General features: G+C 31.5%; 2 protein-coding genes across 2 annotated transcripts; both read left to right on the top strand.

The window, feature by feature from the left end:
* The first annotated feature begins 4,599 nt into the window (after positions 1 to 4,599).
* LOC104721830 (xyloglucan endotransglucosylase/hydrolase protein 24) lies at positions 4,600 to 5,942 on the top strand. Its single transcript, XM_010439895.3, has 3 exons — positions 4,600 to 4,923; positions 5,026 to 5,219; positions 5,337 to 5,942. Exons 1-3 carry the CDS (start codon positions 4,660 to 4,662, stop codon positions 5,683 to 5,685), a joined length of 807 nt encoding a protein of 268 aa, XP_010438197.1. The 5' UTR covers positions 4,600 to 4,659; the 3' UTR covers positions 5,686 to 5,942.
* A 277-nt stretch (positions 5,943 to 6,219) lies between these two features.
* On the top strand, positions 6,220 to 8,618 carry LOC104721831 (protein YIP4b). Its single transcript, XM_010439896.3, has 3 exons — positions 6,220 to 7,011; positions 7,917 to 7,991; positions 8,087 to 8,618. The coding sequence occupies exons 1-3, from the start codon at positions 6,505 to 6,507 to the stop codon at positions 8,345 to 8,347; spliced, it is 843 nt and encodes a 280-aa protein (XP_010438198.2). The 5' UTR covers positions 6,220 to 6,504; the 3' UTR covers positions 8,348 to 8,618.
* The last annotated feature ends 4,073 nt before the right edge of the window (positions 8,619 to 12,691 follow it).

Genomic DNA, 12,691 nt, shown 5'->3' on the forward strand with positions numbered 1-12,691 from the left:
GCAATAAATTTACTTCTAATGTTAGCATATTAGAGAAATCAATTTTAAAAGAAAAACATTTGGTATCAGTAAGATCGAGATTGTCACCCCATGCATCGTTTTAAGAGAAAACATTTGGTTACATTATAAAATACTACAGAATAATAAAATTGTAACCAATTTCCAAAGCAAAAGTTCGTAATCAAACGTTCACATAGTCTAATTAGTCAGAGACAGAGTTTAAGTCATTGTATATTTATAAATACTTTGTGATAGTAGCTTATTTGATATCATGAGAATTAATATTAGCGCTATGAAGTCATAGACCTACAATAAGTGAATATTTGGTGATGTTCATCCAATGTGAAATCACTATTTAACAAGTGGCTAACAATATTTTAATTAGTGATGATTAGATCGAGTCCAGAGAAGTGATCATAGTAACATACTTAATTAATATATAGGCCATAAGTCCATAACAAAGTTTGAAAAAGACAAGGGACCTAAAGGAAAGGACAAACCAAAATAATTGATGCACCAGTTACTAATTACGCTTATCCGTTTAGATAGGTTACTACTTTATGAAAATGACATTCCGCCAATTATTTTAGTAAATAAACACACAGAGAAATTTGGTTAGGCACAATTTGTTCTGTAACAAATGTCATTCAATAAACTTTTATTTTCTAAATAATTGTGTGGTTGCGTGGTGAGACGACAACTCTTTTATAGTTTGACATGCATTGACGAATCCATCGTCATCAGTCTCATCTGCCGTGATCATACTTGACTAATACATAGTTTTTAAGGAAATAATATGTTAACGTATTTTCAAGATTTTAAAATGACTAGACAATAACTCTGAATTATCAAACTGTTACTGTATACAACGTTCTATAATATTTTTGAAAACATCTAAGTATCACTTAATATGAATTGTATTGTGGTGATAAACGTTCTACTATAACATGTGCGATGATAAAGTTGACCGTAGATAACTTAAAAGTCTCTCGAACATATCCATCATTTTATCACAAATCCTCCAAATCATCCTTTTAGAAATAACTTGAACTGATGATTTAGGATTGAGTTCGAGTTGATAACAACGTTCTACTATAACATATTGTGGTGATATACGTTCTACTATAACATGGTATGATTATAAAGTTGACAGTCTATAACCTAAAATCTTTCGAACATATATATCCATCAGTACAATCATAAATCCTCCAAATTATCCTCAAAAATTTTGAACTGATGATTTAGGATTGAATTTGAATTGGTAACAACGTACTTTAAAAAACAAAATCCCAAAAGAAATGGTTATCCAGAAAACTGATGAATTAAATTAAGCACTATAGTGTTCAAAAATAAGATAACGCAATAACATTTATTGATCCCGGAATTGACAAGACCAGACTTAGTTGTCCGAGATGTGGGTTCGTTAAAATGAAATTATATGGTTGAGTTAATATTGAGATTAGGCCCTTGATTAAGAATTGATGATGAGCCATTACACTTAATTAATTAATTTCTAAAATGATACAGCTGTAAGGAGTAATGGGACCAAGTTGACGTTTGGTTAGGCCGTCCAAATCCAAATTTCCGTGTCAAGAAATTTCATCCAATGAATCATATTCGTATGTATATATTAACTTCTAGTAATAGTGTTCGCTTTAATTACGTAGCTATCCCCATATGTATTATGGTCCATGACTCCATAGTCCATACTATTACATCCTCAAAAGTATATACTACTATTTAAACCCAAACTGTCTTTTCTACTTACCTCAAGTCATGACAGTGTAAAACAAATTAACACAAGTTAGACAAATGATAGACACTCGATGTATTGGTCTTGATTATCATTAATGTTACCGAAGAGAATCTCAATACTATATTTTTAGAAACATTTTATGAAAATATCAAATCTCATACATTATAATTTTTGGTAGGATATGTAAGAGTTGAATACTTCTCGTCGAATTAGCTTTTAACTAGAATAATATTCAAACGTGTAGTATGGAACGATTGTATTTGTTGATATTCTATACTAAATTTTATGATATTGTTTGGCAATGATGTGAAAACTCAATATGATTTCTTACGAAATAATTTTTGACCACTTATTACTATTTTTTGGCGTCAAAACAGAAGACAAAAATAGCAAAAAGTTGGAAATACCAAATAATGCTTGTTCCTTTATATGAACAATGACGATAAAAAATAGCTTTGGTGCTTTGAAAAAATAGCCTTTGAGTTTGGACCACTCATATTCATGATCATTTCCAATAAATATCAGTAGTTGTCCTCATAGACATTTTAATTTGTCTCTCGACATTAAATTTTTACACGTCTCTCGACATTAAATTTCTTTTATTTGTGGTTTCCTCAGATTTAATTCTATAGCTTAAGTACTGTGGACAGCTGTTTTAATTTGTCAAATGAGTGTATACCAATCAAATTAAATTTCTTCATTTGATCAACAAAAATAAAACCACTCTAACCAAAACCACTAATGCGTACATGCATTTTGAGTATATAAATATATGATTATACATGTATGTCCTAGTGTTGCGTTTTAAAAAAAATATATATACAAATAAATACTACTATATAGTTCAGCTAGCTTTACTTTGGTTCAATAATTACTTAGCTTTACTTTGGTTCGATATAGCTTTATTTACGTATACAAAATTATACATCATCAATAATTATAACATTTTAGAGAATTAGAATGAAAACAAATAAAGTAGACCGATAGGTATGGTTACACATATTGATCATCGTTTTGTTATTTTGCAATGACACATCTTAATTGACTCCCATCATTAATTAGTGACCAACCAAAAGAAATTGACCTTTTCTATTTACAAGAAAGCGTGTGTGGTGGTACTTGCTAACGCCATCAAATCTTTAACCCATACACTAAACTCAAACTTTTCTTCGTTGCTTCTATTGTCAATTCACATACACATATGTATATATTAATCACATCATCAAATCATAATAGTATTGGGAAAAAAATTGTAAGATTAAAAAAACTTTACGTTAAAATATCCAAAGAAATGTTCGACGTGAGTCGGAGCAAGTTGTTTTGTTCCTAAAGCATGGTCCAGTGGCGACCCAATAATTGGATACATACAAACTTGAAAAATAATCGAAAATATTTAGAGAAAAAGATATATTCACAAGACATATTCTCTCTTTAAAAAAATTTCAACTAAATTCGAGAATTTAAAGTCGAACAATTCCACACGTAATATATCTTTAGACCTCTTATTTCTTCTATCCTCCCTATTACCTATAGCCAGGCCTCTACGTAGTGGTTTAAGATGTATGAACACATTTGAAATACCGAGAGACGTGTAAAAATATATAGAAATTACAAAGCACGCAACCAATTATATAGCAAACCATATTATTAAAATAAAAATCAACCATATTATGAAATTATTGCACACAGAAACAAAAACTATTATAGCATTTACTTATATTGCTAGAGTCTAAAGAAACTGACCTCTTAACTTTTAATTTTTGTTATAATGTTATACAGTAAAACCTCTATAAATTAATACTCTATAAATTAATAAACACTATAAATTAATAAATTTTGCTGGTCCCAAGTCGGATCAGTGTAAAAATTAACAATATTCGATAAGATAATAAGATAATAATTTTTTCGAAATCTCCTTATAAAATATGGTCTCAATAATATCATAAATTAATAATTATGTAAATTTATATATATATATATATATATATATTAATATAGTAGTGTATGTTTCTCCTAAAACTCAATTCTATAGAACAATTGTAATATTGTATTTTCAACCTATAATAATATCTCTAAAATATTTTATAACATGTCATACAAATAATTAAAATTTAAAGTTTTAATTTTTAGATATACATCATTTACAATTTGATAATTTGACAGATTATTAAAATAGGAGAATTGATATTATTATTCATAAATTTGAATTTATGTGGCTCATGTGTATAAGTCAATTTGTCTATAATATTTGTAATTTATTGTAAATAGTGCTTTTTAAATATTACAAGTTCAATTCCTAAACCATAAAATTTATAACATCCGAAAGTTTAATTTTATTTTGCTATAGTTGTTCCAATTCATAATTTTTTAAAAAATAAACAATTAAAAATATATCTATAAATTAATAATTATTAATTTACACTATAAAATAATAATTATTAATTTATGGATAAATTAATATCACTATAAATTAATAAAATGTCTCAGTCCCAACATTATTAATTTATAGAGATTTTACTGTATTTTCAAACACACTACATAATTTTAGATACCACTTTGGTTTGCGTCAATTCTGATATTTTAGTCGGTCATGAATATCTTCCAAACAAATATGCCTATGTTATATTTACTATAACATTTAAAAGCCAAATTAAGGATGATAAAACATAATCTGCTTACCAAATGATGGAGGAGGTATACTCGAGACTCCAGCTGTAACACATCTTGCATGCAATTGTCTTGATATTAGCCTCCTTTTGTTCACCCACTCTCTTCTTCTTCTCATTTATTTTATGTTATTCTCCCCCACTATATATACCTTTCTCCCTTCTTCTCTCTTCCTCACATTCCTCACCAAACCCCCTTAAACACACCCACACGTACGCACACATATTATAAAAACAATGTCTCCTTTCAAAATATTCTTCTTCACGGCTCTTATCTTGGCGGCGTTTTCAGCCTCCGTTGCTGATTTTAACAGCGACGTCAACGTAGCTTGGGGAAATGGCCGTGGGAAGATACTCAACAACGGCCAGCTTCTTACTCTCTCCTTGGACAAATCCTCTGGTTCTGGCTTTCAATCCAAAACAGAGTACTTGTTTGGTAAGATTGATATGCAGATTAAGCTCGTTCCTGGTAACTCAGCAGGAACTGTCACAACTTTTTACGTAAGATTACTTTCTATATGAGTTTTAAATTGATTTGGGTTTGATTTATAAAGAGCTTATCTTAATATTTATGTGTTTGTTCGTTTTTTTTTTAATTTTCAGCTAAAATCTGAAGGATCGACTTGGGATGAGATTGATTTTGAGTTCTTGGGTAATATGACTGGAGATCCTTATACTTTACACACTAATGTTTACACTCAAGGCAAAGGTGACAAGGAGCAACAGTTCCATCTCTGGTTTGACCCAACCGCGAATTTCCACACTTACTCAATCCTCTGGAACCCTCAAAGAATCATGTAAACTAAAAATCTCACCTTTCTTTCCATACACGTAACTAAACCCTAATTAGGTTTTTTAAACTTTTTTTATTAATCATCCCTAAAACGTTCTGTTCTTCTTTTTGTCCTCATCAGATTGACCGTCGATGACACACCAATCAGAGAGTTTAAAAACTCTGAGTCGATCGGAGTCTTGTTCCCCAAAAACAAGCCGATGAGGATGTACGCAAGTTTATGGAACGCAGACGACTGGGCAACTAGAGGCGGTCTTGTTAAAACAGATTGGTCTAAAGCTCCATTCATGGCTTCTTACAGAAACATTAAGATCGACTCGAAACCAAACTCCAATTGGTATACTCAACAGATGGATTCAACGAGCCAAGCTAGACTAAGATGGGTCCAGAAGAATTACATGATCTACAACTACTGCACCGACCGTAAGAGGTTCCCACAGGCCCCTAAGGAATGCGCAACAAGCTCATAGAATCTCAACTACATATCTTATTCATTTATCTATCTCCCCCTATTTCTTCTTCTTCTTCTATGTGAATGCTCTGTTTCTTGTTTCTATGTTTGAGAATTTCCTTTTTATTTTCTTGTTTTCGATTCTTTTCATTGTAAACCTCTGTCCAATAAAGGCAATGGTGTGACTTTGCTCATATAGAAGATATGGATAAAAAGATGTCTCTGTTTTATTTGTAAAAAAATATTTTTATGAGATAATGATAGTTCTTTCTTCTTCTCTTTTTCCACATACAAAAATGACAGTTTAATTGATTTCTTTTTTTTTAGTTAAATAGTTTAATTTACTTTCATTGTAAGATATATAGGAAACGTGTTATATAGCTCTTATTTAAATGTACTTATTGTAAAAGATCAAAAATCAACTTTATCAAATTTGTATTTACTAAAGAGTTTTTATGTCATAATCCTACATTCAATAAAAATATCAACAAATCACATGTTTTCATATAATGAGAATTTTGTACACTTGACACTTCCTTAAAAACTTCTTTATAAGAAAAGAAAAAATAAAATAAACCAATAACACAATAGTGAGTGAAAAACGTCGTCGTTGGAAGCAACGTCGTCGTTTAATAAGAGCACTGCGTCACACGTTTATTTTTAATTTATTTTATTATTTTTTTTTCTCGCTTTTAGTAATTTCGACAAGTCTTCTTCTTCGTCAGATCTGAAATCAATTTCGCCCAAATCATAAGCTTTTGTGACCTAATTTGTTTCCCGGGAAAATCAAACAAACCGACACCGGAATCTTCCAATTTCTCTCCGGTAAAGAAAGAAAATGTCGCACAACGATACGATTCCGCTTTATCAATCATCTCAATCAGACATCGACGAGATTGAGAATATGATGAGCGATAATTTCCAATCAGGTCCCGGGACCGTGCTCCCAGCTCGTCCGCCGAGCCCGATCCGTCCGTCCATTCCCGTTTCATCCTCACCGTTCGTTCAATCCAACCTCCCACCGCTTCCACCGTCTTCTTCTGCTTCTTCCACTCAGAAGGTGATGCCTGTTCCAGCTCCTCCGCCGCTTCCTTCAGCAGCTGAAGGTTCCAAGACTATCGGAGGGAGTGGGTTCGGATCTCCTCCGAATACATTGACGGAGCCTGTTTGGGATACTGTAAAGCGAGATCTGTCACGGATCGTTAGTAATTTGAAGCTTGTGGTGTTTCCCAATCCGTATAGGGAAGATCCTGGGAAAGCTCTTAGGGATTGGGATCTATGGGGACCCTTCTTCTTCATTGTGTTCTTGGGTCTTACTCTTTCGTGGTCTGCTTCGGTTAAGAAGGTAAGATCTCCAGATTCTGGTTTCAGCTTTTTTTTCCATTGGAACTTTATGGATGCAGAACTGGCTTTGCGTTTGTGTGATCAAGTTATGAACTTGGAATCTTAGATTTAGCGATTTCTGTTGACATATGATTTGAGCAGTCCTTATAGTTGGAATGTCCATGTATTCGGAATGAAGAACTGTAAAAGTGCATTCAAATGTGATATATTGGTTAAGATTTATAGCTCCTGTAGAATGTTACTTGTAGCATTGCTCTTAAATTTGATTCTTTCAGTACATTCTTACTCCTTCCGGGCAGTCAGATTTTGGCTCATAGAATTGGTTTCGATGTGTTAGATTTGATAGTTCTAGACATGAGCAGCATTTGATGTGGTCCTTATATGAAGTTTGGTGCTTTCTTACTACCCTTGACTTACATGAGCAGCATTTGATGTGTTAGATCTGATATACAATTTAGACACTTTCACCTTGAACTGAGGTAGCCACAGCTTATCTGGCCAATGCTTCACAGATTTGCAAGAAATGGTTTCTATTAGGATTTGTGAGCATATTAGTATATCATATAAGAAGCTGTGAAAGGAAAGGGTAAAATAAAGGGCTTTCCTTTTTTTATGTGTTGGAATGCACTTGAGGTTTAGATCATGTGTCTGAAAAGGCATGGAATTGCTGTGTATGTGTTGTTTGTTGTTGACGTTGTTGGAATGTTGCCACCACATCATATTATTGAATACCCTGTTTTCAGTTTCGTTTATAATCTGTGCTTCCCAGCATTTGCGGGAGTTATCTAGGATTGAATCCCTATAGTTATAAGGCACTACTACGTCCTTACTTATCTGTTAGAATAAAGAACTATTCTCTGTCTATTGCAATGGTCGTTGATCTCACGTTTTCTCTGTCATTTCCAGTCAGAAGTGTTTGCCGTGGCATTTGCACTACTTGCAGCTGGGGCAGTAATCCTCACACTAAATGTGTTGCTCCTGGTAAGCACACATTTTGATTCTTGTATTGGTACAAAGTCACATACTGTTCCCTTCTTGTGAGTTTTGACTCTAAAACATCCTGATGAAATTTTCAGGGAGGACATATAATCTTCTTCCAAAGTCTAAGCCTTCTTGGTTACTGTCTATTCCCACTGGACGTAGGAGCAGTGATCTGCATGTTGAAGGACAATGTGATACTCAAAATGGTGGTTGTGTCTGTGACTCTTGCCTGGAGCTCTTGGGCCGCTTATCCTTTCATGAGTGCCGCCGTGAACCCGAGAAGGAAAGCTCTCGCACTTTACCCAGTCTTCCTCATGTATGTCTCTGTTGGCTTCTTGATCATTGCCATTGATTGATTCGATCTGGAAAAATGGGAAATCAGAGATTGGTTCTTTGATTCAGAGTGAGAGATCATTTGGTACAGAGTAGATATAGTGAAATTCTCCAGCCGCGAACTATTCCGAGTTCTAATGAGATCATATGTATAATATATGTTCTTTTAACCCTTTTTGATTAAAAATCTGGTCGACATTACTACTTTATATGGTTTTGCTTTACGTGTATGAATGAAACTTACGGTTCTTTTTTGGAAACGTATATATAATATATTAAGTAAGACTTTGATGATGATCGTAGCTTAATTAAGGATTAGGAATCAACTAATTTTCTGTACAAATATGCACAGTAAGCATTTCATTTATGATGCAAGTTTTTCTTGTTGCAAGATCAATATTATTCACATTTTCAATATGCAACTGAATATACTAGTGACCAACGTCAATATCTATAGGCTCTTGTTAAAAGAATCTAACCAAATAGACCTTTCACAAAGGGAGGAGAGGCAAATCTCACAAAAAGAGATTCGAATTTGGGTTGTGTTTTACAAAGTGAAGCAGTGGGATTTGTTTCTTTATTTGTGGATTTATTTTAAAAAGTCCATGACATTATTTGCCGAAATTACAATGGAAATTTAGGAAAACCAGAACTAAAAAAAAAAAAATCAATATCTGCTACTAATAAGAAACGAATTAAAAATCTAGATGAAATATGTTTTAATATGTAAAAGCTTTAAAACATCAATTTTTGTGGAACTGAGGAAGTATTTAGTTGCATTTAATTTTAGAGATTATAGCTTCTGTGTCACACAACCCTCAATTATTATTTATTTTTTGTCTTTTCAGGTTGTTAAATTTTGTTTGGTAGTAGTAAGTAATTTTGGGAGACGAGTGTGGCAGAGAGTGGGGGTGTGGCTCTCGAAGTGATAATGTAAGAAGACAGAGCTTGCTTGTGTACTACGTCATTTCTTTTATTACTACTCTTTTTTATTCTTTTTTACCTCTTCAGGTGAAATCTGACGATCTCTCAAATACACACCAATTTTTACGAATACTTCATATTCTTAATAGTGAAGTGAAAATCACCCCAAAGGCCAACATCATCAATTTATCAATTTTGAACGGAGAACCAAAAAAACACAAGAAGAGATTCAATTTTGACCAAAAGAAAAAAGAGAAAGAGATGGTCGTCGTTTTAATAGTGAAGTGAATGATTCTTCTCATTTTTCTTTGAAAACTGAAATAGAAAATGCCAAAGAGAGTCAGCTTCAGAAGGTACCATCATTACAAACCCTAACATTTGCATAATAGTAATATAAAATTCCAATTGTGTACTTGAGGATGCCTTTGTAACATTGCATAATAATATTGATATAGCCTTACAACTTTTGACATTTAATATTGATTTTTTATTGTTGGCCCTTTGGGGTTGAGAGTTCGGAACCAGAGGATACAAAACTCCAAATCCAGAATCACCAACGGATCTCTGCACAGAATCTTTCGTCCAATTTTTTCCCCCACAATATCAACCAATGGTTTCTTTACGCACCTAATTGATATTTCAACTCGTACATAATTTTCAAATTTTCGTTTTTGAACTTCAGAATACTTAATTATTATTAGTCACTTGTATTCTTATAAAACTACATTTTACTATTTGGTACGAATATTAACTTTGACATCTTACAAATGGTTCAGTTGAGCAGTATAAACCACCAACTTGACTTAATTCAACCTAGCGTTTACTTGAGCACTTTACTGTTACTTCGAAAACGTTTTCGTTTTATTAAGTAATACATTAAAGGTTTTGGGTGTTGGGGAGAGATTCCACAGTTCTGCAAAAGTGATTCTAGTAACTTGGACCTTATCGACTGTCATTGTCATTGTGTGTCATCTCCTTTACATATCTCACCAATTTAAAACATCTGAAAAACGTCAATATTTTCTATTGATTTTGTCGGCAAAATGAAACATCGATTAAACAACTACTACTATTTGTTTTTGATCCATTCTCATATACAAGGCTGGAGACTAATTAAATCGAGATGTGAAAGAAAGTTGAGAGGGTTTTGAGTATAATGGTGAGAGATGTTGATATGCAAATGTAGACAAACAATGGTGTCCCACGTAAATTCGAGTGTCCTAAAGAATAAAATCACAAAGTCCCAACAAAACAACACAAACCCAACTGTAAGTCACATTCACAAACCCTAAACTAGACCCTCATGTTCCCTTTTGCTTTTACTAGTTTACTTATCAATTTCTTTTCAAAGACAACATTACAAATTTACAAGGAAAAATGATTACCAGCTAGTTGAAGTATACGCCAACACATGACCACACATACAAACAATATAAATGTTCCGTTAACTACGTGAACTATTGTTATCACATAAGGACATCTATAAACAAACATAGGTTATGTGTACAACACCATAAACATTAAATTTTGGCCGGAATTCGCTGTTGACCAGTGTTGACCGGCGTTGACCAGAAAAAAATATTCAATTTTTTTTTTCCTAAAAATATTTTTTTTTGTTTTTATATATTTTTATAAATAAATAAAAAAGATGAAATGATTTGTATAATTTACAAAAACAAAATATAACAACAAAAAATATAAGAAAATTATGTCCCAAAAAAAATCAAAAATTTTATGACAAACAAAATTTGTGGTATATCTAGTAACTAATTTTGTTAATACAGAAAATATACCAAAAATCATACGATAAAACTGTGAAGTGACCTTAGTGCAGTGGCAGAAGGTAAGTCCATTTGTAGAAGGCACCATCACACCCGGGATCGAGTCCCGGCTCCTACGAATGTAGGAATTTGGCTACTGGACCGGCCAGTTATGGTCCAATGGTTGACAAAAAAAAAAATAATAATATGATAAAACTATACCACCAAAATTTTATATGTAGTAGATTTTTTATAAAACTATAACAAATATATACCTTTCCGTTTTAAAAATCATTTTTTGTTTTGTATTTTCAAAGATAGGGGTTTTAAATATTTTTTTCTTTTTTACTTATTTATAAGATTATGTCATTTGAAATATATCCAAGGCATTGCCAACTATTTTTTTTTTTAATAGATCAACCTTTGATTTTACAAAATCAACTTTTGTTTTTTAACTATCTTCTTGATATATGTCTTTCATGTAAATAAATAGAATTTTCATTATTTTCTTCCTTTGTTTTTCTTATTAAAAACAAAGAAATAGTTGGTAATGTCTTGGATATATTTCAAATGACATAATCATATGAATAAGTAAAAAGAAAAAAAAAATATTTAAAACCCCCACCTTTAAAAATACAAAATAAAAAGGTATATATTTGTTATAGTTTTATGAAACAATTTACTACACATAAAATTTTGGTGGTATAGTTTTATTATATTATTTTTTTCTGTATTAACAATATTAGTTACTAGATATATCATAAATTTTGTTTGTCATATAACTTTTAATTTTTTTGGTATATAATTTTCTTGTATTTTTTGTTGTATAACTTTTTGTTCTTATTTTGTTTTTGTAAAGAAATTATATAAATTATTTAATCTTTTTTATTTATTTATCAAAAGTACATAAAAACAAAAAAGTTAAGAAAAAAGAAAAAAAAAAAAATTTTTGAATATTTTTTTTGGTGAATGCTGGTCAACGCCGGATTCCGGCCAAAATTTGATGTTTATGGTGTTGTACACATAACCTAATCTATGTTTGTTTATGAATATGCTTATATAATAACAATAATTCACATAGTTAACAAGATATTTATATTGTTTGTATATATGGTCATGTTAGTTAGTAATCATTTTTCCAATTTACAATGATCATTATCCTTTGCGTTAATCTTAAATATAATGAAAAAACAGTTCCTTATCCTTTTGCGTTTTACCATTCAGATATCTTTGGACGTTTGTAAATTTCGAAAGATCTCTGACATAAATTAAAAAAACTTAGTTTGATGCAACTAGAGAAACCACATGTAGACGACACAAAGTAATATTTAGAAACCCCCTTCGAGCTGAACACTAGAACCAATCAATAAAACAAAACATCTTATTAGATTGAACCAATCCAGCTAGATGATCTGTTCTTGGCTGTCTCGTAAAAACTTACCCTCTTTTGGTATTTAATTTTAAATTTTTTAACTATTTCTTGTCGTTTGTGGTGTTTTCTCGTTGTACTTGTTTGTCCGATTCATTTAGCGTAAGAGTAATAACCTATCCATTTCTATGGTACCGTCCTTTATATTCTCTTTTCATCATTCTTCACCATTCAAGTTTTCAACCTTTTGCTCAACAAAATATTAAAAAAAAAAAAAAAAAGTATTCTCACATTCCTAGACAAGAAAAAGACAC

This window comes from Camelina sativa, chromosome 11, assembly GCF_030686135.1.
Source record: "Camelina sativa cultivar CO46 ecotype springtype chromosome 11, ASM3068613v1".
Lineage (NCBI taxonomy): Eukaryota > Viridiplantae > Streptophyta > Magnoliopsida > Brassicales > Brassicaceae > Camelina > Camelina sativa.

Excerpts from the sequence above, each read along its gene's own strand:
- LOC104721830 (XM_010439895.3), top strand. The coding sequence starts at position 4,660 with ATGTCTCCTTTCAAAATATTCTTCTTCACGGCTCTTATCTTGGCGGCG. Across the intron at positions 4,924-5,025 it reads GAACTGTCACAACTTTTTAC|CTAAAATCTGAAGGATCGAC; the intron begins GTAAGATTACTT and ends TTTAATTTTCAG. Across the intron at positions 5,220-5,336 it reads TGGAACCCTCAAAGAATCAT|ATTGACCGTCGATGACACAC; the intron begins GTAAACTAAAAA and ends TGTCCTCATCAG.
- LOC104721831 (XM_010439896.3), top strand. The coding sequence starts at position 6,505 with ATGTCGCACAACGATACGATTCCGCTTTATCAATCATCTCAATCAGAC. Across the intron at positions 7,012-7,916 it reads GGTCTGCTTCGGTTAAGAAG|TCAGAAGTGTTTGCCGTGGC; the intron begins GTAAGATCTCCA and ends TGTCATTTCCAG. Across the intron at positions 7,992-8,086 it reads CACTAAATGTGTTGCTCCTG|GGAGGACATATAATCTTCTT; the intron begins GTAAGCACACAT and ends TGAAATTTTCAG.